General features: G+C 41.9%; 1 protein-coding gene across 3 annotated transcripts; it reads left to right on the forward strand.

The window, feature by feature from the left end:
- The first annotated feature begins 243 nt into the window (after window positions 1-243).
- On the forward strand, window positions 244-27,220 carry arfgef2 (ADP-ribosylation factor guanine nucleotide-exchange factor 2 (brefeldin A-inhibited)). 3 transcript variants are annotated; one of them, XM_034876270.1, is made up of 39 exons: window positions 244-696; window positions 2,688-2,718; window positions 3,151-3,274; window positions 4,029-4,175; window positions 6,077-6,256; window positions 7,195-7,507; window positions 7,610-7,768; window positions 7,885-8,012; window positions 9,185-9,318; window positions 9,850-10,084; window positions 10,223-10,322; window positions 10,964-11,103; window positions 11,427-11,535; window positions 11,617-11,806; window positions 11,954-12,065; window positions 12,176-12,381; window positions 12,904-12,988; window positions 13,775-13,946; window positions 14,174-14,325; window positions 14,494-14,622; window positions 14,736-14,894; window positions 15,561-15,708; window positions 16,038-16,134; window positions 16,278-16,318; window positions 16,404-16,573; window positions 17,250-17,401; window positions 17,992-18,164; window positions 18,366-18,526; window positions 18,686-18,816; window positions 20,104-20,233; window positions 20,420-20,555; window positions 20,925-21,063; window positions 22,105-22,162; window positions 22,375-22,483; window positions 22,621-22,760; window positions 23,244-23,421; window positions 24,242-24,380; window positions 25,184-25,301; window positions 25,971-27,220. In XM_034876270.1, the coding sequence occupies exons 1-39, from the start codon at window positions 501-503 to the stop codon at window positions 26,133-26,135; spliced, it is 5,586 nt and encodes a 1,861-aa protein (XP_034732161.1). In that variant the 5' UTR covers window positions 244-500; the 3' UTR covers window positions 26,136-27,220. The 3 variants fall into 3 exon arrangements, with proteins under 3 accessions (XP_034732161.1, XP_034732162.1, XP_034732163.1); XM_034876271.1 differs by having other exon boundaries at window positions 7,888-8,012; XM_034876272.1 differs by having other exon boundaries at window positions 7,610-7,763; window positions 7,886-8,012.
- Window positions 27,221-27,982: the final 762 nt, after the last annotated feature.

The raw sequence follows: 27,982 nt of genomic DNA on the forward strand, positions 1-27,982 counted from the left end.
AATATTGTATATTCTATACACTGCATAGAGTATGCTACACTTTTTATTGTCTATTGAGCTATTTTAATTCTATCTATCTATCTATCTATCTATCTCTCTATCTCTCTATGTGGTGTGTTAGTGCCATCTGCAGGACATTTCAGGAACTGTCTTTTCATTGGGAGCGCTTTATTTGCTACAGCGGTAGCTCAACTCGCGTAACTTTGGCCAGACACGTTTAACAACGTCGGCTTTAGAGGATGTTTAGACCTGATTGAGTTAAATGTGAGACTAATTGACACTATCTGCGATGTCACCTGCTCCTCCGGGTGCTGTTGTCAAAACCCAGACAGCTGAGTGTCACGTGACATGACGTGTAAGCAGCATGGCGGCGCTGAGCTGAGGTAGCGACTTGACTGGAGTGACACTAGCCCGTGTTTCGTTAGATTTCCGTAACCTGCTTACCCGCAGGGCCAGGCCGAAATGACGGCCTGAGAGAGAAGCGGTAACAAGACCGAGAGATGCAGCAACAACAACACCGGCCACTGCAACAGCTTCAGCTTCAGCAGCAACAGCAGCAGCAGCAGCAGTCGAAGGCAGAAAACAGTAAAACCAAGAGCATGTTTCTGTCTCGAGCTCTGGAGAAAATCCTCTCGGATAAGGAGGTGAAGAGGAACCAGAACAGCCAGCTGCGCAAAGCCTGTCAAGTGGCGCTTGGTAAGTGTGTTTGTTTTGTGTACTGTTTTACCGAACTCCGTGTTTTATGTAGCGCTTCACTGAAATATTAAGGGTCGTATCTGTCTTGTTTGGGAGACAGGGGAGCGCTAACCAGTTAGCTAGCGTTAGCATCTGAATGGCCTACATCGTCTTTTCAGCTGGCCGTTGACGTTTTACAGGTAGCGTTAGCTAATGTGTGTAGGCATCACTTTTACATCTTATCTTTAATTATACGATGCTAGCATCCTGCATTCACCATCCCGGCATCACTGTAAACTTAAACGAAAGCGAAAAAATAGCTGTCTTTAGCTAGTTAGGGCTAGGTTAGCTAGCTAAACAGACCAATCCCTGTGTTTTACGTAGCAGTGTCGCCCAGCCAGACAGCCCAGTCCTGCTCTGCACGCAGACACACAGGCTACCTGACTCAACGATACACCGACGCCCGTGCTTTTCCATTCAACACCATCGCGGATAGTGTTACACACACCGGCCACCTCACTACGTTGTGACATTGCTGTTAATATTTGAGCTAAAGCTGCCCGGCCCATTTATGTGCACCCGCTTCCAATTGTCATTTTTATTGCGACAACTGCAAAATATCTTGTCTGTGTAGTGTAGAGGATTAACAAACGTGTGATTCTCATACAGTGAACTGGTACTGATCAGATAGGTCTTAATGCAGGTGGTTGAGAAATTTGCCAACAAGAAGTTGTGCTTCATTTAGGTATAGTTTACAGTATATAAATATGAGTTGGGCAAACAGGTCGGTGTGTTTGACCTGCTTTGCTGTCTGTCCCTGTCTACCAGTGACACTCATTATTCATGATGCTATTAAGAACACAGCACTCCTTTTCGACTTCTCACCATGCCAACGTAGGCTGTTATGTGTGTTGCATGGTCATACTGACCGCTGTCTGGTGTTTGGGTAAACTCAATGCAAGCTTCCTGAACTGTTCATCTTTCCCAATGCTCTCCTGCTCACATATCGAAGTTGTTATGCTGTGGATTGCAGGCCTTTGCATCTTTAGCCTCCATGATTAAAATAGGCCTATACTGTGGAAAGAGAGTTAATAGTTAATGGCTGCTTTTAAGTAAAACACCTGATCTGAGCCAGGTGAGTTGACTAAAGAAAATGAGCATTATTAGTACCTTTCTATATTTAGATGTAGCGCTAACTTATAGGAACTGAGTTCACATTTTTTACAATATGAGATAGCATTGTCATCCATTCCTGGTAGTTACTTGAAGTCTAACATTGATTGTGACATTTGTGGTATATGTTGCTTAAGCCTATTTCCTCTGTGTAGCCCTTTTGAGTTTGTGAGGGTTGAGTTCAGTAGTATTTGTTGCCACATCGTTGTGAATCTATTCGATTTGGTTGGTCACATCTGGCTGAATGCACACCATTACTTAATGTTCAAGGCTGCAACGCTGGGTAGCTGAGTAGCGTTTAGCTTGCCTTGGATAGATCATTAGGGCATAAAAAAAAGTATGAAGAAATTGATTTAGGGAGAAAAGCAACGATAGCAGAACAGACGGGAATGGTGAGGCAGGGAAAATGAGAAAGATCACTGATCTGAAGGAGGCTGTTCATCAGTCAAAAGCCGGGTCACACAGAATCTGTGGACGCAGAATTTTCCAGACATTTCGAACAAATTTAGAAAAATAAAATAAAACTCAGAATGTCAGACATTCATTCTTGATCAAAGCTGAAAACCTGGTCTGGTGATTGGTAATTAAACGGGTAAGGTTAACAGGGTAAGCCTTAAATTCAGTCCTGCTCTAATATATTAATATTATACTTTGACGAGAAACAACACTTGTCCACCAGTTATTAAAAGACAAGGAAACCAACCCCATCCTACTGCAGTCAGCTTTGTGATTTGCCCAGTAACCCCCAGATCTAGAGTCAGATCATGTCACACTGACGTGAGCTGAAAGGGTTAAAGTTCAGACTTCAATAACATTTAATCTCCTGTCTGTCTCCATAGATGAAATCAAGGCAGAGCTTGAGAAACAAAAGTAAGTATAGTCATGCACTTTTTCCCTGAATGAATGAATGAAGGAATGCACTGCAGTTCTTTTTTTCCTTTACTGGTGATGCAATGCAAGAAGTCAAGGTAAGGTTTACCCTGAAGCAGTCTGCTGTAAGCCCCGGCTGCTCACTGTGATTTGTGACTAAGGTGATTTGTGGCTGTTATTACTGCTGCTTTAGAGTATATCAGCAGCGCTTCAAACAGCCTTCAGGTAACATATCTGCTGTTAGGCATGCTGTTATTTTAACAGTATGCCATTATGATTGTCTCAGGTTTAAATGGGAAGCTTACATGCTCTGTAAAATATAAATGTGCACTCAAATGTTTACATCTATCCATTGACATCATCTGCCGGACTTACCATCAGGTTACAATGTGTTTATAGTGCAAACAGTGTTTGCTCTCCTCATCCCTGCAGGGATGGTTCAGTGGTCCCACCCAGAGCCAACTACATCGAGGCAGACAAATATGTGCTGCCCTTCGAGTTGGCCTGTCAGTCCAAATCCCCCCGGATAGTTAGCACCTCTTTGGACTGTCTGCAGGTTAGTTCACACGCACACAAATGTCAACTCAACATCTGCTTTCTGACTTTTTCACTTTCTCACAGCAGGTATTTATGAATTGTATTACCCGTCTTGTGGTGATTGCAGAGAAATAAATCTCCTAATGTTCACCTTGAACAATAATTCTACATTCCAAACACACAACAACTCAAAATCCCAAACAGTATTATTATATTTTAAATTCCTTTTTAACGTCTTATTTACGTGATGTTTTATTTCATTTTTCTTCCTACAATTGGCTAATTCTAATTGTGTCTCGTTGTTCTAGTTTGTATTTGTTGTTGTGATTTACTCATGTAAAGCACCTTGTTTGTTTGTTGAGAAAGGTGCTGTATAAATATAGTTTATTATATTTTGTATTACAATATTATAGCTGCATTATGGGAAATTTAGGAGCCAGTGTTTTGGGACATGACCTAATACTTGACTCTCCTTTTGCACCTTCTGAGTCCTTTTAAAACTTGTCTGTTGTAATCCCCCCACCTTCTAGAAGTGCAGTACTAAATCCCTCTAGTGGCCCTTTAAAACATGTTCTCCTCCAAACAAACACACCGCTGAAGTTAACGCCTAAACTCACACACATACACCTTAATACAAACAGGCACAAGCGTGCAGTGAATTGTGTGCATCACACGCCACAAAATGACTTGAATAGCGCAAGGACCCCCAAAGTACTCAGAGAAGTGCACACACTCACTCTGCTGCCCTGCTGTGTGCTGTTTCTCCACGGTAGAAGCTGATCGCGTACGGCCACATCACAGGCAACGCCCCGGACAGCAGAACCCCGGGCAAGAGGCTGATCGACCGGCTGATGGAAACTGTCTGCAACTGCTTCCAGGGCCCACAGACCGACGAGGGAGTCCAGCTACAGATTATTAAGGTACCCAGAGGAGCCTCTTTGTACACCTGGCAGCGTTTTAGATCATCCAGCTGTGAATGTAGTTGTTTGTTTGAGACCCAATCAGGTGGAAAAGTCGGGGCTAAGATGCTTAAGGTAGCTTTTTGTCACGGTTCACAAAAGTGGGGAAAACCTTTTTCTGCATGTTATATCTGTTGTTAGGAAAAGAGTTAAGAAACGGTATATAGTATTGAAAATTTAAAAGAAAACATACAGTACTGTGCAAAAGTCTTAGTCAGGTGTGAATAAATGCTGTAAACTAAGCCATTCCTCCGACATGGAAACAAGAACATAGTCGGAGGTATGGCTCCTGGTACTGCGTCTACGATCGTCAACGTTGCACCACTTTTTACAATATAAGAATTGAAGCCAAAGGGTAGTAACACCAAACTATTGATGTGATTGAGATTTTTCTTTTGTTTGCTCATTTTGCATTTTGTAAATTGATTAAAAAGAAACAATCATTAGTTCATTCTTTCATTCATCATTCTTAGTTTACAGTATTTTTTCACACCTGCCTAAGACTTTTGCACAGAGTAGACTTTTACTGTATATGTATGCCTTGCTATGCCTTTTTGTGCGCCTTAATCAAGTTGTTATACCCATAATTTAATACTCAATATCTATGATCACACAACAAATTGATGGATGGATGGATTTAATGGATTTTAAGTTTTTTACTGACATCCTTCATTTGTTGCACCTTAAAGTAATAATCTTGAAGATTTTCGTTTAAATGAATGTGAATTTAGTCAATGTTTATCTCCCAATGAGGAAACACAATGGTGGTTGAACCTGTGGCCCAGTAATACTGACTGGGTGATTGTGGCGACATTCCTGAGAAAATCACACTCGGGCCATAGTTAGTGACATGTTTTCATCACCCAGCAGTGGTTAGTCTGCCAGAGAGGGTAGGCGGAGCTAACCCAACGGACTCGCTCTTCAACTTACTTGTGTGTGAAGCTGTGTACTATGTTTTCTGGTCTCTGCTAGCGCTGCGAGTGAATGGTTACTACAGTCAAACAAACACAGAAAAGAGCGTTGACTACACAAAATGAAACTTCAAAAACAAGTGAAAATGAGATCACAGTTACAATTACGGCTTATTGGGCCACCGCAGACACCAGAACAGAGATCTTTGAGATTGTAACTTTTAATGAATGTTAAGAGCAGGTTCAATTCATTCTTGTTTTCCTTCCAGAACAGGTTTCACAATCTAGAAAATGTTTAAAATGTCCAATATTCTGTTTTGTGACGTTTGAATTTGTGAGAGAAGATCCACTTAACATTGCATTTAGTTTATAATGAAGGCTTGTAATACATCCTAGTCATTGCACACATTCACCATCTTTCTCAGACCTTCACATTTACAGGTCACTTCTTTGGCTTGACAACCTGCCTTTGTGTTTGCACAGTAGATATAATTCATAACCGTGGCGTACTGAAGTTTCCTCTCCTTAAATGAATTACAGATCCTGGTTGTTTGGAAAGGGCAAAGTCTCTCCTGCTTTAAGACTCACACCGTTTTGTTACTGTTGATATAAGATTTATAGCAGATTATTTACCTCTGTTTGTTTTACATTCACCGCTGAATGACACCGGAATGTCAATGCAGTTAATTAAGACTGACTAATACAAACTTAAACACAAAATTATGTTTTTTAATTTTTTTTTTTATTCTAATAATTTATCTATAAATGGAAAATTGAACTCTATACCAGAGATGGAGCAGCAGAGAATGAGAAAAGTATTCTGTGGCTTTAACATGCCACATCAGTGGGGAAGTGGAGTGGTGATTCAGCAGCTGCAGCATCTTTTAAACAATACATCCTGTCTTGACTTGACTTCCTGTCTTGACTTGACTACCTTTTCTCTCCGTGCAGGCCCTGCTGACGGCGGTGACCTCCCCGCACATAGAGATCCACGAGGGCACGGTGCTTCTTACCGTCAGAACCTGCTACAACATCTACCTGGCCAGCCGCAACCTCATCAACCAGACCACCGCTAAGGCCACCCTCACACAGATGCTTAACGTTATCTTCACACGCATGGAAAACCAGGCTGTTAGTGCATTAAACATTGTTACTCTATCCGTACAACTGATGTCCGAAAAAGGCCAAACATATCAGTACATTAGAATGATTGATTAAAGTGATGAAAGACAGACATTTCATTTTCTGTTATGCAATATACTTAATGAATAAAAACCAAATACAGAGACTTTTTGGCTGCAGAAAGTCAACAACATAAAGAGGAAGTCCAGGCTTAGGCTACTGCTGTGGATTTGATTTATAACGGGCTGACTTTGCCTTACAGCACCTGAAATAGTAATGTTTGCCAGTTAAGTGCCATGAGGCCAGGCACTCCTGATAGGGTTTGATGCTTCTGTGTGTGTAACCAGTACTTACTCAAACGCATGTGTCAAAGCCTTCCTAATCAAACACCCCCAGCCAAAACTACAACCATGGCCATAATCACAGCATAGCTATATAGCCCTTTCCACCACGCTAATTATCTTAACATTAGCTACAGAGACCTGTGGCCGAGGAGCTTTCATGACTCTCAGTGCATGTCTAATGACTAATGTTAATATCAGTGCACAATCACATTTCAACCTACAGTGGCCAACCGACCAACTAAGTCATTGAAGTCTAAACATAACATGCATTAACCATTAGATTGACATGACTGCTTAAGTGTTGCAAAACTCTTACCTGGTACAACCCAATTGCTATGAATCTAGCTAAGTTTTGTTTCAGTGCACCAATCCTGCATCCAATCCTACAACCATAGCTGCCCCTCTGCTGTGGTCAGTGATCACGGCCTGTGGTGGTTCAAATTGGAATATTGTGGAATTGCAGGCTGTGAATCAGCTTGTCGCGTTCAGTAATACTATGTTTAATAATTAATTGACAGTTTATTTTAATCCAATTCTTCCAAATTTCATTGTGTATAACAGTTCCTCTACATGTCTCCGTTTCCACTTCCACTTTCTCCACAGGCTCTGGAGGCTCAGGAGCAGGAGAAAGACCGGCTTCGTCTTCCCCAGCAGAACCCATCCCCAGTCCCTGGTAATCGGAGGTCCGGCTCCTCCCGATCTGACCAGACACCTACTCCGGAGTTCCAGCAATCCCTATCCCCGGCAGCCAGTTCTCCAGACCTCACTACCACCAACCCCACCAGCTCCACGCCCCCACCGTCAGCCCCCAACCTGGACCAGGACCAAGCGCCAGACACACCAACAGTCAATGGAGAACCTGAGAGCGGTAACGCACCGAGTGATGGAGGAGCAGAACAGATCACAACCTCCAGAGGTATGTGTCAACTTACATTCCCAGTTTTCAGTTTAAAATGTAAGGTTTTTCCTCACTCTCTTTAACCAGCTCTTATCTTCATGATTCCTTTCTTTACATCAGATTCAGCTTTTGAAGATGACGATGTAGCAACACCTCCTACAGCAGCTGAGCCAGCTGAGGAAGGGGACATACCGGAGAGCAGTCCAAATCCAGCAGACTCAGCAGCAACTGCAGGAGAGGAGGGAGAGCAACAGCCAACACAGATACACAGCGGAACAGGTCCCAACTTACTTGTCTATGCTGTTTTTCTCTTTGTTATCCTCTCAACACTTCATGGTAGGTGTTTTTCTTTAATGGTCGTGACCTGAAAATATCCCATCTGGCCTCTCCTTCAGTAGATGAGCACCCAGCCCACACTGTTGATGAGCAGACAGAGGTTGCTCCCCCCGGAGTCAGAACAGAGGGTCAGCATATGAACGGCATCATTGAGGACCGCTCTTCTGTTTCCTCCACAGATATGCTGGTGAGAGGTGTTAATACCATTGGTTATTAATCACTAGTTTGCTGAGAGTTAGCACAGTGGGGACAAAAACTAGTTGCTTGTAGAGCCATTATTCTATTGTGGTTTAGATATGCCAAATCTTAAATTTGATGTTTAAACTTGTGCATTACATTTCTACCTTGGTGACCTGACTTGACGTTTCTTGCATTAACCTCAGCTAAAAGTGTATAAAGCTATTGAACAGGGGCAAAAATAATTAGCCATATCAAAGTAATGACTGATCATATCGGTTATATTGTTTATCCTTAACTGCTGGTATGATCTTACAGTTAAGGGAATTTGATTTAACTTTGAGTGTTTTATTCTTGTTTGTTGTAAACCCTTGTAAGCGTGTGCACATGTAGAGTATGTGCAAGTATACAGGCAGCCCCACCTATAGCCAGACATGGCCAGAAAGCTTACTTCCCTTGTGTAGAAATGTTCTACGTCTTTGTTTTTTATCAGTTTTATAAAACATCCGCACTGTTTAGTTGCTCTTGTCAGTCCCACATGTGCGCAGCCAAAGCAAGTTGAAGAGAGAAGAGTTCAGTAATTATAAGCGAAAACTAGTACGCAGCAAAATGCACTGCTCCTACCAGAATTTGATGAGCAAAAGTTACCCTGTTGAAAAGGTTATTGACTTACACCTCAGGGCCTCTGGACACATCTAGAGCCAAGCCACAAACAACAATCCATATGGAGTTGTCCTGACACAGAAACAAATTAGGGCTTTTTTTACGAAGACTGGTGGTGTGAATCTTCACTGGTCTTACAATTTGAATCAATTCAATGTCACGATGTGTCACCTCCTCAATATTAATATTTATTGCTACACATGGTTTTAATCAATAAATTCAAGCAGTCAGATAACAACTCCCATTTTGATTGTATCTGCTCTTAAAAAAGACACTTCCGGAATAGAGTGGTGTCCGAACACAGCAGACACACAAAAGGCAAAATTAATAAAAACAGCGGCCGGAAAATCAACAAGTAACATCAGTAGGCAAGAATCAATTATGGTCTGTCACTGCATTGTTGCATCATCCACGTCCGAATTGCGATGTGTCGATGCAACGATTAATTTTAACACCCCTAATAATGTAGAAGGGTTGCTTCCATAAAAAGTTAAGACTGAGTTTCTTCCTCTGTCTCAGGATGCCGAGGCCCTGCAGGGACCCCACGGTGCTGCTCGATTCTCCCACATCCTGCAGAAAGATGCCTTTCTAGTGTTCCGCTCTCTTTGCAAACTCTCCATGAAACCTCTGGCTGAAGGACCTCCAGACCCAAAGTCAGTGTTGTAACTCATATGACTTCGAAATGCACAATAACTTAGCATAGCCAAGCCTCTTAAGTCTCAGGCCACATTTCTTTTTACAAAACAACATTAAGATGTTTTTTTTAGAAGAACTAGAATCTTTTCATATGATGATAACTTCTATGGAAACACGCAACAAGTGTCCTAAATCATCAACGCTTGTACTCTTGACAACCTTCCTTGACCCACTTTTGGTCCATCTTATGGCAGCAGTTTGCCAAAATGAATGTAAATGCCTTGTGCTTACGTACAGCTCTTCATCTCACGAGCCACAGGTTAACTTGCCCTTTTCCATTCTTGTGTGGCCCTGTCATCTCTAGTTACTGTAACACTAGATCCTGAGCCACTCTGTGTAAATAGGGCAGAGTAAACTGAGCCTGGAGGAAGCTCACACAGAAGTCAGACTGGCCTACATTAAATTAATACCATGATGATGGAAGGCACATCCATATGCTGCTTTACTGTGTTTGTCTATTTCCCTCCTTAAATTCCTCTCCTCTGCAGATCCCATGAGTTGCGGTCCAAGATTGTCTCCCTGCAGCTGCTGCTGTCTGTCCTTCAGGGCGCCGGGCCGGTGTTCCGCACACATGAGATGTTTGTCAACGCCATCAAACAGTATCTGTGCGTGGCGCTGTCCAAAAATGGTGTCTCCTCTGTGCCTGAGGTCTTTGAGCTCTCTCTCGCTATCTTCCTCACCTTGCTCTCCCACTTCAAGGTCCACCTGAAGATGCAGATTGAGGTACAGACGCAGAGTCTCGTCTGTGTTATTTGTCTGGCAAAGCTAAGGCTGAAGAGGAAAATGTTACCTGTTGCTGCTTGTTTGATTAAAGAGTCACTTAATCTCCCGACTTATCTCCTGTCGTCCACGTTGTTTCAGGTGTTTTTCCGGGAGATCTTTCTGACCATCCTGGAGACATCGACCAGCTCGTTTGAGCACAAGTGGATGGTTATCCAGACACTAACACGCATCTGTGCAGGTGCAAATCCACTGACACAAGCATTTCTCAACTTAAAACTGAAGTAGTACTGTTCATCAAGCTGTTAAAGTGATGGCTTTTTTTCATTTAGACATAGCGGACTTACGTATGTTAATGTTACTTACAGCTTTATTGACATGGCCAATGGATAGAGCTACATGCTTGTGCCAAATTTGGCAAATGATGTGATGGGAGAAAAGGGTTTTTTGTTTTCTTACAGGCTGCATCATCGATCAATTATAGTTTTCTGAGTAAGCAGGAAGATCACTTCTCCCCTCCGTGCCAATCTACTGTAGACACGTTGTTTTATAATGTCTGACATTGCCCAGGCATAGAAGACTAAGACATTGGCTCATTTATTATGGATGGAACGTATGTAAATATGAGGAGGGAGACAACTGTGGTTGTATGTAGATTATTTTCAAAGGATTTAAGATCTTTTTCATTGACAAAGCTGACAAGAGAATAATCTCAACAACTGTCTATGCAGGAAAACCTTTTGCATGGATATGAGAAGTGCTGCAAGTCAAGTCACTATTGTAGTTACTACATCACTTCTACAGTGTAGTGTTTATTCTTAAGAAATTCATTTTATTGAATACAATTTATGACATTTTTGGCATACCTTTCTCTCCCCCCAGATGCCCAGTGTGTGGTTGACATCTACGTGAACTATGACTGTGACTTGAATGCAGCCAACATCTTTGAGCGCCTTGTCAACGACCTGTCTAAGATTGCTCAGGGCAGGAGTGGTCAGGAGCTTGGGATGACTCCTCTGCAGGTAGATGTGTACTCAGGGACTCAATGTTGCATATTGTAAGGAGCAACATAGGAGCAGAAGTTTAAAAAATAAAAATAGGTTATCTTTCTGGTCAATGACAGACAATGAGTTCTCAGTGTTTCATATTTATAATTTAAATCCTAGTTATTACTTTGTTCACTAAACACATCTCTAAAACTATAAGCGCCTAGTTGTAATGTTACAAAGGGGGAGGCAAGAATCTTTTGGCCATAGTTTCATACGTCATGTTTTGTGTGTAACATGCCGTATGTGAATGTGTGTGACTGTGTAAATGAACAGGGTGGTTCTATATTAATTCACAGGAACTGAGCCTACGTAAGAAGGGTTTGGAGTGTCTGGTGTCCATCCTCAAATGTATGGTGGAGTGGAGCAAAGACATGTATGTCAATCCAAACCTTCAAGCTAACCTTGGTAAGTGTGTAGTGTACAGTAAATATGTGAATAATGCAAAGGAGAGTGGGGCAAGTCTAAACATATCATTATTATCTGAAGGCCAGGAACATCCATCTGATAGTGAGGGAGGAGAGCTGAAGCTCCCAGATCCTCTGGCAGGACGTCGAGACAGCATCAGTTCGCTAGACTCCACCGTCTCCTCCATCGCCGCGGTTTCCCAGGCAGACCATCCGGAGCAGTACGAGGTTATCAAACAGCAGAAGGACATCATCGAGCACGGCATTGAACTGTGAGAACTTTTTCCTCAACCTGGTTAGGGTCACTTAGGATTAGCCTTTATCACTGGAACAGTCAACAGTTTCTCCTTTATACTTAATTTTTTTTGTTGTTGTTTAGGATAGATGAACATTGAGGTTTTCCTCTTTTCTCTTTCCAGTTTTAACAAGAAGCCGAAGCGAGGTATTCAGTACCTGCAGGACCAGGGTATGCTGGGTTCCACAGCCGAGGACATTGCCCAGTTCCTACACCAGGAGGACCGACTGGACACTGTGAGGGATTTCCCAAACTTAAAATATACAGCACTTTGTGTGTTCTCAATAAACATAACTGTTTATTCACGGTAGCAATCCTACCAACTGCTTTATTTCTGCGCCCACAGACCCAAGTGGGAGAGTTTGTGGGCGAGAACATCAAGTTCAACAAAGAAGTGATGTACTGTTATGTGGACCAGTTGGACTTTTGTGGACGGGACTTTGTTTCGGCACTCCGAGCGTTCCTGGAAGGCTTCAGGCTGCCTGGTGAGGCCCAGAAGATTGACAGGCTGATGGAGAAGTTTGCTGCTCGATACTTGGAGTGCAACCAGGGGTAAGACCCACTTTAGATTTCCTTTTGAAAAATAAAGGCTGATTTATGGTTCTGCGTTAAATCAATGGGGTTACGTATCTAAAAACGTGGGAATACCGACCTTTCTCCGGTTCTCTTTCTCCTTAAACAACATGTAATCAAGGAGAGGGTTAACTTTTCCTACTTCCGATTTCCCACTGTGGTCAAGAAAGGCAAAGGAGACACTTTGTTTCTCCTGCTATGCCGCTCTAGTGTCCTCGCTCCGAAGCTAATCCCCGTCACTCTCTCACGCGCTCAACTACACACTCCCAACACACGCACAAGCCGGCCCTGCTATGTGCTTAGAGATTGATGCACACACCAACGTACAAGTATTAACTTTGGGCCACTTGCGTAGGCTACGGCCAAAGCTTCTGCAAAACCATAAATCAGCCTTAAAAGACCACAGATAGGTGTTTTTTATTTTCAGTCACAGAAGTTTACGTTTGATTAAAAAGAAAACAACGTACTAACCATTGCCCCAATGTGTGTTCTCTTTTGCAGCCAGACTCTGTTTGCCAGTGCAGATACTGCCTACGTGCTGGCTTACTCCATCATTATGCTTACCACAGACCTGCACAGTCCTCAGGTTAGAACTGTGGACTGTTTTATGTCCTGTCACTCTCATCACCTTAATCTCTATATGTGGGCCATGGCATCATCCAGGATGCAAGAGTATCTTGTCTTTCTGGGAAAGTTTGGGAAAAGCAGGTGTAAAATATGGCACACTGAGAGAGAGAGGGAGAGCGAGAGAGAGAGACAATGAGACCACTTTGACAGCAGTCAAGAATTTTTTTTCAGTAAAATTAAATATGCATGCATACTTACATACATCACCACAGAAAGACAAAAGAGCAGCAGCGACAGTCTTTTTCCTCTACACTAATGTACCTGCCTGTTTCCCTCAGTAGCTTTTTGCTTTCAGCTTCACCTGTTTTCATAATAATATAGTAAAAATAGTTAAAACTTAATCCCCGCCACATTACATTTTTATTTTTGCTCCACTGCTTCCCAGACATCTGCAGTGTGCATCAAATTAGGAAATCAGGTGAACTGTGGCTGGATTCATTCATGTCTGCAGTTTAGTAATTACCCTGCTTAATATTGAAGTGTTTTCTTCACCCTGGCAGTAATTTGCAGCAGGCCTAGTAAATACCCCCAGTGTATAAAAACCAAACAATGATAAGAGCTAACACCTGAGTATGGCAAGACATTAGGCATCTTATTTGTGTGTTTTTTTTAATTTTTAAATAGGCAATGCTTGAATAGCTCAGCAGGAAATGTTTTCCACTGTGTCCCATTTCTTTACACCCAATTTCCTCCCTTTTTAATTAAGCACTCCAACTGCCTTTCTCGATCTTCTTCATTCATGTAGGTGAAGAACAAGATGACAAAGGAGCAATACATCAAGATGAATCGCGGTATTAACGACAGTAAGGACCTCCCTGAAGAGTATCTATCTTCCATTTATGATGAGATTGCAGGCAAGAAGATTGCCATGAAGGAGAGCAAAGAGTACTCAATCACCCCAAAGTCCACCAAGCAGAGTGAGTACTTGTCTCCATTCATTCTGTCAGCATAACTCTCTGAAATAAAAGTTTTCTCTGAAGTTAGCTTCTGTCAGACACTGGCTGGTTTAAAAAAAAAAAGAAGAAGAAGAAAGGCAACCGACTGTTGATGTATCACATTGGTATCCTCTTGGCTCAGGATCTTCCTGACACTATTCACTGTTTGCTGAAAAACATCAGAAACCTTTATGTTCTCCTCCCTGCAGGTGTACCCAGTGAGAAGCAGCGGCGTCTGCTGTACAACATGGAGATGGAGCAGATGGCAAAGACCGCTAAAGCTCTGATGGAGGCCGTCAGCCACGCTCAGGCTCCCTTCTTCAGTGCTACACACCTGGAGCATGTCAGGCCCATGTTCAAGGTGCTACTTTTTACTCTGTTAATTTCCTTTACATTCATGATTAGATTGATCAAGATCTTTAAACACAGGAATATATATTATAACCAAAGAGCCAAACTGTTGCGCCAACATAGTGGTTTGTCTACCTTTTAAAAATGTACACATGCCAATAATTTGTTTATGTTGTAGCTGGCCTGGACCCCCTTGCTGGCAGCGTTCAGCGTGGGACTGCAGGACTGTGACGACCCAGAGGTAGCTTCACTGTGTCTGGAGGGCATTCGATGTGCCATCAGGATCGCCTGCATCTTCAGCATGCAGGTCTACTGATCTTTTACACACACATTGAGCCTGATGTCTACATTACATTATTATATCACATGAACAGGACATTGGCTCAGTGTTCTCAATGTTTAAAACCTTCCTATCTGTAGTTGGAGCGAGACGCATACGTCCAAGCCTTGGCCCGATTCACCCTGCTGACAGCCAGTTCCAGCATCACAGAGATGAAGCAGAAGAACATTGACACCATCAAGACCCTGATCACTGTGGCCCACACAGACGGAAACTACCTGGGCAACTCCTGGCATGAGGTGACTACCTATTAACAGAAGTTATGAGCAGTTGTAGCACAGGGAAAACGTATTGTTGATACAGTTATAACAGTAACCAGTTATCAGATAACATACACTCAGCTGCAAATTTGTTAGATACACCTAAAACAAACTAATGCAGTCTAATACAACAGCACTGCAATATATACTCACTCCATGGATGTTCAGTTTTAATTTGATCTTGCCAGTGTTTACTTTTTTGGGCCTTTTGCCAGTGGATTGGTAAATATGATTATAAAATTTATTTTGGGGCATATTTTTTCTTATGTAACCTAGATGGCTTAGTCACTTATATTTGCGTATTAACATTAGACAAACATAAGAAGAAGTCGCATTTCTTGCATTTTGAATCTAAAAATAGAATATTTGAAAGTGCCAATATCACTGTTGGTCAACTTTTATCGCAAAAGATAGGTTGTGAGATGCTTAATAAATTGGGGCCTTGGTAAATTGTATTCTTGCATCCCAAGGAAAATACCTCAAACTTTAGAGATGTATAATAAAGATACTAATTTAAGATCACTAATTTATGTTTTTGTTAAGGATGTATTTTTCATATAAACTGGATAAAAATGGTACATAGTTCAGTGAATCTATTCTAAAATTAATAAAACAGACAACCCATAGACATTATTTGTGTTGTAGATCTTGAGGTGCATCAGTCAGCTGGAGCTTGCCCAGTTGATTGGCACAGGGGTAAAGACGCGCTACATCTCAGGGGTGGTCCGGGACAAGGAGACTGGCATCAAGGGCTTACCCTCTGGCACAGAGGAGTTTATGCCCCTGGGCCTAGGTAAGAGACAAACACAATTTAACTCCTGACTCTTAAAATCATCTATAATGTTTCTCTATGTTGAGGATTCTTATCAAAAGACAAGTTACTGTTGTGCTTCTACAGTAATAGCTGGTATTTACTTTTTCAAGCCACTGAATATCACATATTAACTCCAAAGCAGCTATTGTTTAATGTAAAAACAATGTCTTTCTTTGTGAAAAAAACAGTCTTAATTAGATATAGAAGCACACACGCATGCCACATTAATACCTTATTCACTTTGTTGTTAAAAGTTGTGATGGATGAATGTATATATTAGTTTGTGTAAAATGTGTTTAATGGTGAAGGTAACCTGGTGGGAAGTCAAGACAAGAGACAGATGGCTCACATCCAGGAGTCAGTAGGAGAGACCAGCTCTCAGAGTGTGGTGGTAGCCGTGGACCGGTAAGACAAAATGCCCCTAAAAGTACTCTGATACAGGACATTAATGATAAACAATAATAGCATTATCTACTGTATATACGCCCCATATAATGAATGAAGATTTCTATTCCATACAGGTACTAACGCTGCTTTTATATTTGCAGGATCTTCACTGGTTCAACAAGGCTAGATGGAAATGCAATTGGTGAGTGTGGCCTACAATATCTCTGTTTATGTATGTCACAAAGAAAGAAGTTATTTATCGTGTGTTGCTGTTTAATGGTGTCCAGTGGACTTTGTGCGGTGGCTGTGTGCGGTGTCCATGGATGAGTTGGCCTCAGCACACCAGGCGAGGATGTTCAGCTTGCAAAAGATTGTGGAAATCTCCTACTATAACATGAACCGCATCAGGCTGCAGTGGTCTCGAATTTGGCAGGTCATAGGAGACCACTTCAACAAGGTTAGTAACAAAAAGTAGAAAATAAAGCTTGAGCTACAGTGACTCCCTGCTGCTATGTGCACTTAGTTTTGTCCTGTATTGCCTCATTCAGGATTTATTACCGCTTAAGGGACATACGAAGGCTCGTTAATTATGTCTAGACATAATGACATTGTATGCAACACACACACATGGTCATTTATTTTGATGTACTAAGTTGGGGCATGTTTTGTCATAAGAATATACAAAATATCAAGTCTACCCAATTCGCCTAAAATAAAGGATTGCACTGACCTTTACTGAGCTTTTCATTTATCATTTCACTAAAAATACAGATGAATAGTTTACAAAAAAAAACAGATCCAAACATAGCGGAAATAGTGCATCAATAAAACACTTTTAGATCCATCTCTCTATAATTATTTTGTGCAGTCAGTGAATATTTGACAGATTTTCACCAAATGGCCAGAAATGCATCTCTAGATGAATACTTATGTTGCTCTGTATCAACTATATTCAGTAGCCTTCTGCGCTGACCCCATGTGACCCAAATACAATCAACTCATGTTAAGTTCAATTAAAGTAGAGTATACAGTACACACACGGACCAAACTGTCTTGGAAAGAAACAACTCATCTATTTAAGTAAACTAAATTCACTGCATTACTGAGCTCTGCTCCTGGCTGTCTTTCTCCAGGTGGGCTGTAACCCCAATGAGGATGTAGCCATCTTCGCTGTGGACTCACTGAGGCAGCTTTCCATGAAGTTCTTGGAGAAAGGGGAGCTGGCCAACTTCCGCTTCCAGAAAGACTTCCTTAGGCCTTTTGAGCACATCATGAAGAAGAACAGGTAATGTATTGTAATATGGCCAGATGGGGATGGGAGACTGTACTCTCTAAAAGTGGTCTAGTAAATCGCTACAGGGTAATAGGAGTAAGAATGGTTAGGAATAGTGGAGCACTAATGGGTTGTATACACAAGGTACCCCCGGGGTCTTAATTTTCTAACAAATAAGGCCTTAAAAGTATTAGATTTTCTTTACTAAGGTCTTCCTTTTTTGTATTTTGTAGGATTTAATAAATACTGTAATATAAATACGTATGTTGTGTGGGTAAGGTTTTAATTTAATTTATTTTATATGTTTTGTTTCATAGAATTAAAGCTTGAAATGTGACAGATGTTTACAAAAAACACCTCATAAAAATGTTTTGTTAAATTAGGTAACATTACTTTGTAAATCGTTTTTCTCTCAGTCTTAAACTCAACACTTATTTTCCATTATATGGCTGTGAAGTTGGCATTCAATTCCATCCTAGGTGTTATTAAAAAGGTCTTCAATTTAGCTTGGCAAATTCTGGGTGGTACCGTGCTACAGAAGATATAAAGAGAGTGTGTTTTTCACAGCATTGCACCATATTAACACCGCCCCTCTTCCCCAGGTCCCCCACAATAAGAGACATGGTGATCAGGTGTGTGGCTCAGATGGTGAACTCCCAGGCGGCTAACATCCGTTCAGGTTGGAAGAACATCTTCTCAGTGTTTCACCAGGCGGCCTCCGACCACGATGAAACCATAGTAGAGCTTGCCTTCCAGACCACTGGGCACATTGTCAGTGAGTATGACTGCAGGTCTTTCCTCAGGGCGGCCATTTTGGCTCCGATGATTAAAATAAACAAATGACAGAGACAACTGTTTAGCTGAAAGCGAGATGGATTTGTATAAGAGTGGGAGAATTAATGGCAGGGAAGATTTAACCAACCAATCATTCTTGTTTTCTTATTTTCTTTCCCTCTCTTCATCACTCTTTCCTCAGTGAACACCTTCCAGCAGCACTTTGCAGCTGCTATCGATTCGTTCCAAGATGCAGTGAAGTGCCTGTCTGAGTTTGTGTGCAACGCAGCTTTTCCTGACACCAGCATGGAGGCTATCAGACTCATACGACACTGCGCTAAATACGTCTCAGAAAGGCCACAGGTCGGAACAACGGAAATGTTACTACATCGGTTCAATGAAATGACAATTGTTTAACAAGATAAATGGTTAATGGCTTGTATCTATCATTTGCAAACAGCACTAATATAGTTTCTTAAAAAAATAACAATGTAGTATTACACTTCGTGTGTCCCTGTCCAGGCCCTGAGGGAATACACCAGTGATGACATGAATGTTGCCCCCGGTGATCGGGTGTGGGTTCGCGGCTGGTTTCCCATTCTGTTTGAGCTCTCTTGTATCATCAACCGCTGCAAGCTAGATGTCCGGACCAGGTAGAAAAACAGCTCAGTGTGGAGTATAGCTCAAACTGACAATTCACTGTGGGGACTCTAGTTCACATTTTTGCACACTTTTAGCTTCACCTTTCAACTCCAGTGGTTAGTCCTTCCCTTGGGCGTTACCTGCCCCGATTTGTTACAAAGACAAAACGTATGAAAATAAGTGAAGTCAACAAACGAAATGTGATCTAACACAAAAAAAACATGCAGCATAAAATTGAAGCATGACTGGATAAAAACACTAGTTAACTGAATTTATTTCTGTAGTAGTCCTGACCGCTCCGAATTACAATAAAAAAGACCATGTCTGCTACATTAGACTTAAAGGAACACGCTGACTTATTGGGACTTTAGTTTATTCACCGTATCCCCCAGAGTTAGATAAGTCCATACATACCCTTCTCATCTCTGTTCGTGTCGTAACTCTGTCTGGCGCACCCACCACTAGCTTAGCTTACCACAGATGCTGAAGGTAACCAGCTCCAACTAGCCTACTGCTCCAAAAAGTGAAAAAAATAACACCAACATGTTACTATTTACATGTTGTTATTTGTATAGTCACAGCGTGTATAAATTACAGTCACATGAGACACATTCATCTTCTAACCATACTTAGGCGGAATGATTTAGCGCAACATCTCAAAAGCATTGGTGTTACTCTCTGCTCCTCACCATGGGGCTTCTTGTGTGCTGCAGGCCAATCACTCCGCCCAAGTAGCAGAAGTTGCTGTGCTTTGGCTTCTGAGAATATATTTCCCAGTATGTATACATTTAGAAGGTGGCTGTGTCTCATTTGACATTGTTATTTGTACACGCTTTGACTATACAAATCAACATATGTAAATAGGAACATGTTTGTGTTATTTTGTCACTTATTGGGAGCAGTAGGCTAGTTGGAGCTGGTTACCTCCAGCATCTGTGGTAAGCTAGACTAGCGATGGGTGCGCCAGACAGTTACGACACGCGAGAAGGGTACGTATGGACTTATCTAACTCTGGGGGATACGGTGGATAAGCTAAAGTTACAATAAGTCAATGTTTCTTTAAGTTAAAATATAACCACATTCATTTATCAGTGTTTAAACAAACATGGTGGACTAATCAAATTAAGAATGAATATGGAGCACTTCAAAAGATGACATCAGCAGAGTGAAAAGAAGCAGGATTAATGTCTCTCACACATGTTGTTGACTCATGATCCCGTATTACGCACTCTTTCTTAGGCTGGATGCAGAGCTGTAAAGCAGCGAGACTGACATTTGTCCTTCTTTCTTTCTGACAGAGGTCTCACAGTCATGTTTGAGATCATGAAGAGCTACGGTCACACCTTCGAGAAGCATTGGTGGCACGACCTCTTCAGGATCGTCTTCCGCATCTTTGACAACATGAAGCTCCCTGAGCAGCAGACAGAGGTCCGACATCACCAGTAGCAAGCCGTCAACTCCCATTTTGTTGTTCATGTTTTGACAACCTACATACTTATTTTAAGGATGTCCTCTCAAAACTGTTATTAAGTTGTATGCACATAGAGAAGGAAATGGGGAATTTTGAAAAAAACCTAACACATCTGCTAATGTTTGTCTCTTGTATGCCTCCAGAAACACGAGTGGATGACGACAACATGTAACCATGCTCTGTATGCCATCTGTGATGTGTTCACCCAGTTTTATGAGCCACTCAGCGAAATCCTGCTGGTTGACATTTTCACACAGCTACAGTGGTGTGTCAGGCAAGGTGGGTGTTCAGATTTATTTAGATGGGTAAAGCAGAACACTAATACTTCTCATCTGTCCACACAAAGAGCAGATCTTGCTCATAAGGTAGAGGGCCTGGCTAGCTGATGAGAGACTGAGTGACGTGGCTGTCTACGTCCTCATTTTCAAAGGTCTTTGGTTTTGCCCACCTAGACCAAATTCAACCCCCAAGAGTTTTCCAGGGTTTAACCAAAATGGGGTCAGCAGTGTTTCCAAATGTCATTCGAAACAACAGAGCAGTGGACATGAGGTGTAAAAGCAGCAAACGTTGTGCATTTAAAACGTTTTAGCATGAAGTTCTCAGTATTTGTGTCGGATCTGCTTCACAGTCATTACCTTTCTTGTACAGACAACGAGCAGCTGGCTCGGTCGGGGACGAACTGTCTGGAGAACCTGGTGATTCTGAACGGGGAGAAGTTCAGCCCCGAGGTTTGGAACATCACCTGCTCCTGTATGCTGGAAATCTTCCAAAACACCAGCCCTCACGCGTAAGTCCTGAACCACGCAATTTTCAGCTCGAGATCCGGTCATTTTAGTTTCAATGCAATCAGCTCAAAATGTTACTGAAACTGCACATGAAGTCTTAATGACAGAGTTCAATCAGTCAGTTAGTTATTTATTTAATTAATTGTTAACGTTTTTAAAACTAAATGCACAGTTGGCTGGACAAAGAAAGCACCTCAGAGGGAAGATAAGTGAGACTTAATTGTCTTAAGACTTCAAGAACTATTTTACTGCTGGAAAGAGGGTCTTCATAAAACTGGGCTGTATCTGCAGTAGAATGGCAAAACAAGTTGTGAATTGTTGCTACATGGCCAGATAAAACAGAGACAAGGGCCTGTGGTATTCCCTTTTGCTTAAACGGTAGAAAACCTACATCTACTAGAATGCACTATGCCACACTGGACCAATAAACACTCTCTCTGGTGGGTCACGTAATGCGAGCATTTCACTGAATTATAATGGCCTGCCGGCTGGTAACAAGCAGCCTGGTATTAAAGTTAAGCAGTAAGCTAAAGTAAACCGTAAGCTAAAATATGTTTCTGAAAAGAAAGTTGCAGTAACAGCTCCCCTTTTTCCAATTTCAGTAACAGATTGTATTTGATCAGCGCTGCCTGGTTTTACAGAGAGAGGGACGGCTGTCTCTCAATCCTTTTAAAAAAAAATTTAAGGGTCCAATGGCATGAAAATTTCAAATTAGGAGTTGTTTTAACACTGATGAGTTGCCCCAGCCTGCCAATGGTCTCCTAGTGGCTAGAAATGGTGATAGGTGTAAACCGAGCCCTGAGTATCCTGCTCTGCCTTTGGGGAAAATGAAAGCTCAGACGGGCCGAGCTGGAATCTTGCCTCTTATGAGGTCATTGTGCTTAAGGCACCTCAGAGGGAAGATAAGAGAGACTTAATTGTCTTAAGATTTCAAGAACAATTTTACTGCTAGAAAGAGGGTCTTCATAAATGTTATTGTGCTTCTGTGGCAGGATGTGATCACAACACCTGATTCCTGATCTGCCATTCTGTTTGCTTTTCAGTTTGTTGACTTGGCGACCAGCTGGACAGGAAGAGGAAACCACAGATGGAAAACACTTTGTAAGAAAATTAACAAATACACTCATATGACTTAACAAAAATGACAGTATGTACAACAGCAGCTCAGCAGAGGCTTTATACTTGATATGAAGAAAGATAAGCTGCTTTTAGCCAGTGAAAGGACTGTTTTGTCCTGTTCCCTGCTAACCTTCCCACCCAATCAGAAGTAAAACACTAACCTGTGAACGTCCATGATGTTTGTTTGTCTCCAGGATGCAGATTTTGACAACCTGTCCCAGAGCAGCTACGACAGAGCTATGTCTGAGAGAGGACACAGCCAGATGTCTAGCGACGACACTTGGAAGGGCAAGTCCAATGCTAGTGAGTATACACACACACACACACATACACACACACACACACACACACACACACACACACACACACAGTTAATTTTAACTTTAAGGTGAACAGTCCCTATAGATCCTCCACACCAGTTGTATTTTCCTGTTCTACAGGAGTTTCAGACCAGAAGCTGTTTGCAGGGCTGCTGATTAAATGCGTGGTACAGCTTGAACTAATCCAGACCATAGACAACATTGTATTTTACCCCTCAACCAGCAAGAAGGAGGATGCTGAGAACATGGCTGCTGCACAGGTAAGTTACAACAGCTACTCTAGATACATTTTATCCCAACATTGCTTTCATTTGTGCTCACATTCTTCATGAATACTTGAGTAAAGTTGAACGTTTGAAATAGAGGAACAAAGCTCAACTATCACACTTAAACTTGGGTTGGCAGTAGCTCAGTCAGTAGGGAGTTTAGTTTGGAACCGGAGATGTGCTGGTTCAATTCCCCCCTAAGGATGTGTATGCAAGTGATCACACCAGTTGGGTCTTTTGTCATATTCTTGCAAGGCCACCATCGACTCACCAGTCCTCAGCCAACCGTTCTTTTTCTGTGTAGTTAATGACGTTGGATATTTTTTTCTGCTCTGAGATGAATTTTGAGGCGTTCATGGTGCTCCGGCAAAAAGTGTAGCACTCAACAACGCAAAGCAGCGAGCAAAAATGCCCTGTGTAATCTTAATTTGTCGCATACGCTTAGTGAAAGTTGTGAAATTCTGTCCCCCCCGTCAGCGAGATGCTCTGGAAGAGTCTGAGGCTGAGGCAGGCGAGGCGCGTTCAGATCAAGGTATGTACAGACACATGACCTCTGCACACCTCTTCAAGCTGCTGGACTGTCTGCTGGAGTCGCACACCTTCGCCAAGGACTTCAACTCTTACAACGAACAGAGGACAGCACTCTGGAGGGCAGGTAAATGGACAGTAAAAAGTCCTCCTAAGATAGCTCAGTTCATACAATTGTATTCCTATATTTTGCACTTGTCCTTTATGACATAGAGTAGAATGTTTTACAAACGTGTCAAAGTTATGAGACCGTCTGTCTGTTGTCAAACAGCCTTACAATATCTTATAATATATATAACCTCACCACCTTAAAAGGTATTTAATGAGGCTTAACAGGTAACCCTAATTCTAAAGTTATTACTGTTACAAAGTAATCTAGAATTTGTATTTAGCACGAATTCAAAGTCTGTAACAGACGCTTAGCAGGATACTTCGTTGTTGCCTAGATTATTGATCCTGAAGACTTTCCACTGTCGGGTGACCTCTCTGCAGAGAGCATCTTTTCTTTGTGCTGTTTGAGTATTTAGGCCAGGCAGTCACACTGACAATACCTTAAAAGATCTTTTTCTAGATCCCTACACACATTCAGCCCATTTTCTTTTGTTGTTGTTTTTAGCATTCTTGGGGCATTTTCTTCTGACAGTGGAGAGATGAGTCTTTTATAAGGGGAGACATTTACATCCTACAAAAGTCCCTAGCCAGACTTGTACCAGGGACATTGTGGTTCTTTGCCACTGCCTTAAACCCCAAGGCCACCCCAAAATTAGTGTCTGTTGTATTGATTTTTATTTGGTAGAGTAGAGAAAGGTAATGAGGGGAGAGAGGGGTTGGTCATGCAACAAAGGCCAGAATCACACCAGGGGTGTTATATATAACGACTAGGCAATCCAAAGAACTGTTGTCGTTTTGGGTTTTTTTACCACTCATTGTCTCTCCTTTGCCCTCAGGCTTTAAGGGGAAATCCAAGCCCAACTTGTTGAAGCAAGAGACCAGCAGTCTTGCCTGCAGCCTGAGAATCCTATTCAGGATGTACTCTGACCTTCAGCTGCAGGACTCATGGCCTGACATCCAGACACGCCTGCTACTGTGAGTACAACAATGCTTTTGGTCTTTTTGTGGGATTTGTTGACGACAAAGACAAATTTACAATATCAACAGACACACTAGGGCTGCTCGATGAAGGAGTACATTTTAATCAATTATAAACAATTATTTAGGTTAATAATGAAATCACGATTATTTAGCATGATCACTCAATGACTTTTGGAAAGATGTTGCAATTATTGAGCTGAAAAAATCAACTGTGAAAACACTTTGAACTGTGAAATTTGTCTTGAAATTCAGATATGATTAGTTGCACAGCCCTAAGACACATCCATTAAAAATGTATTAATTAACCAATCTAACAGACGGAGAATGCGATGTAAAAAAAAAAAAACATAGTTATTCTTCACAACTCCAGAGCGCTAATAGTTGGTTGTTGTTGTTTGTTCTGCGTTGAGTGAGCTTTTTTGACACATGGCTCATACTTCATTATATATTTATGAACTGTACACTGTGTGTGTATGTTGTAGAATATATTTGCATTCTAGAGCCTGTTACAAGTCACCTTGTGTTTTTCACCGAGCAGCTGCACTGGAGCAGTTGACTCATGGATTACATCACAAATACGTATGTGTGGTGTTAATCAGTAAATAATAACTGGTTTTGGTGCTTCATATCAGGATGTGGAGCTTTGGCCTGCTATTCTATAATGTTAAAACATAACAATAAACACTGTACTGTAGTAGCTCTGGCACAAGCCAACCGCTTCTGCCTATTCAGTGAGATGGATCAGTGTTGGGTTGGTCATAATGTTCCATGTGTGTGTGTTGGGTGGTCTCTCTCAGGGTGTGTAGTGAAGCTCTGGCCTACTTCATCAGTCTGACCTCAGAGAGCCACAGAGAGGCCTGGAACAGCTTGCTGATGCTGCTGCTCACCAGGACGCTACGGCTGCCCGATGACAAGGCAGGAACACACACAACACAACACTTTGTGATTTAAAAGTCCTTTTATAAGCTGTCTCCTCATGCACATCATGAGTCATGCACTCTGAGTGCATGATTCACTGATGATTCATGTGAGCCAATGACTCAGGGTTTCTTTCCAGGGCATTTTAATGCAAAACTATTCAAGTTTTTAGTGAAAAAAGCCAGCATGCTTCTCACGGCAGTAGGAAATGTTGGCGCCATGGAGCCAGCTTTAGAACAAAAAAATGCAAACATTCAACACTAACCACTGCATCAATAAAAATGATAACAGCATTGTTTAAGTGGACTGGATCGGCACCAGTCTCTTGTGCAAGGCCTGCTGTGAATTTTAGGAAAGTTGTTGAAAGATATCTTAGTTGTTAAAATTGTGTGTATTTGCCTGAATGCAAATTTTTATTTCATTAAAATCGCCCTTAAAAGCAACAAAAACACGCATAAGTGATGACAGAAATGTCCTAACACACATTCATCCAAGGCCCTGCTGTGAACTTCCAGCAGCGCCCACACCACCCAGAGCAAACGCCCTTCCTTTCACAGTTGTGTATATTCCAAATTCACTGGTTCTGTTTTGTTAGCAGGGATTAAAGCACGTCCAGTGTGTCACTGGGTTGAATCACTGTGCTTATATTTTGTCCTTTGTTTCCAGTTCAAGCCCCATGCTTCCTGCTACTACCCCCACCTGTGTGAAATGATGCAGTTTGACCTGATCCCCGAGCTGCGGGCGGTCCTCAGGCGCTTCTTCCTGCGCATCGGCTCCGTCTTCAACATCGCTGCCCCCGAGGGGACGCCTGCCCGGACTCTCACATCCTAGAACGGGTGGGTGCAGGCTTCGGGTGACAAAACGGAGATGATGGCGGACATTGTCGAGTTGATCACCGGTGGACAGAAAAAGAGACTTTCCCCCTCTTTTGGACTGCAAGAGATCACAGAGGGACTGCAATGTCAGGAGGAAGATGACAAAGACTGTAGCTTTTCCTTCTCAGTTCAGGAGTCTGTATTAAAGTGTTTCCTACTGCACTCAGCTTGTAGAAAAGTCTTTACCCTGTACTTCCTCCCTTGTTTGTCTCGGGGATGAACAGCACTGTGACCAGCACTCTCTGCTGACTGTTGTCATTCATCATCCCCCTGACTCTCATCTCAAACTGTAATGACAAGAAAAGAACTGTAAACAAATAATTTATTGATATTGTATCTGATTTTGATGGTTTGGTTTTCTGTTTTTTAATACTTAACAAAAGAAGTATGTCTACATACTGAAAGCAAATGAAAAATACCGTTGAATTCGATGAACCTTACATTTGCGGCTTTTGCGAAAATCTCTTGGCCAACTGTGCCTGTTAGAAAACAATGACACCCGCGGCCTCGCACTTATTTTGAGTTTGGGGATCTAGTCAAAATATTTTCTAATATCTGGAGCCTCATGTATCGATTCCCATCGCAAAGCGTTTGTCACTTTAATGTGTATGTTCCCTGTTATGTGTTATTTGGTAGCGGGCTGTTGCCGTAGGTAAAGAGACTGAAACTCCCAGCTGCAGGTGAACACAATCTGCATCTCCTACAACACTATTGAAGATCTAATGCGGCTTGGTTTGAGAAGTCTGTTTTCTATGACACAACCCTTTTGTCATCTTTATAATTCCATGTCAGTGAGATTTAAGTTATTTATTTTGCCCACTCGCTTTAATTTTTGTTATGATTATTTTTTCACACTGATTGTTGGTTTACAATGAAAGGTTGGTTAAAAGACTACTTCCCTCTGTCATTCCTTTGTGTGTTGACCCAGTAAGCCTTACAGTAAAGGACGTAAAACAGAGTCAATTCCTTCTGGCTGTAGAATTACAGCTGGTTCAAAAAAAAAAAAAAAAAAAAAAACTCGACTAATCCATCAATTGGCCCTAAAAGGGGACACGGTGGTTGTCCATTGCCCACCCTCTTTTGCACATCTGTTGCCACAGTTTGCTCATGTATTGTCACCACCCAGTGTTTCAACTTGCTCTCTGGATGGTTGGACCGCCCATCAGTGTGGTCAGAGAATGTCTAAGGGAGAACTTCCACTCTCGAAAACTTCCAGGTTGGTACAGCGGGGCTTTATAGGGAGTGAACAGGCTCTCCGTAGGCAGGCTCTGGTTATGTCACATTTAACAGCAGAGTTGAACCACAGAAAGTTTCAGAAACCGAGCGAAACCAAAACTCTTATCTACAGAGATACTGGAATCTGTGGGTCCTGGATCCTTTGCAGTTTTTTTAAAAAGATGTATGTAATTATTTAAAGTGCATTTAAATATTTTTGAAAAGCATTCCTTCCCTCGCAACTATGGATGTCTACTTTTCTTCCCTAAAACAAGGGAATATATAAATATATATATATACAGTAAATGAAAAAAGCAGACTGTAAAGTTTTCAATGTAAGATACATAGAAATGAAAGTGCTATACTGTTCTATACATAACATTGTGATGTAATCTTCCAAACATTTGGTGATGTAATCAATAAACCTGAATTCTGATCCACTAGTGACAATTGATTCAGTTTTTAAGAGCTTTCTCACAGGGAACATCTTGACTTGACAAACACAGGTGGTACTAATAACTTCAATAATTGCTGCTCAGGGTGTCGAGCTAGGGAGGGGAAAGGGGACAGAGTACTCGGGGCCCTCGT

This window comes from Etheostoma cragini, chromosome 7 (genome assembly GCF_013103735.1).
Source record: "Etheostoma cragini isolate CJK2018 chromosome 7, CSU_Ecrag_1.0, whole genome shotgun sequence".
NCBI classification, from domain to species: Eukaryota; Metazoa; Chordata; class Actinopteri; order Perciformes; family Percidae; genus Etheostoma; species Etheostoma cragini.

Bases quoted from the DNA above. Each gene is read 5' to 3' on its own strand.
- arfgef2 (XM_034876270.1), top strand. From the start codon at position 501: ATGCAGCAACAACAACACCGGCCACTGCAACAGCTTCAGCTTCAGCAG. The intron at 14,895-15,560 runs GTGACTACCTAT...TTTGTGTTGTAG, and splicing joins TGGGCAACTCCTGGCATGAG to ATCTTGAGGTGCATCAGTCA. The intron at 18,817-20,103 runs GTAGAAAAACAG...TCTTTCTGACAG, and splicing joins AAGCTAGATGTCCGGACCAG to AGGTCTCACAGTCATGTTTG.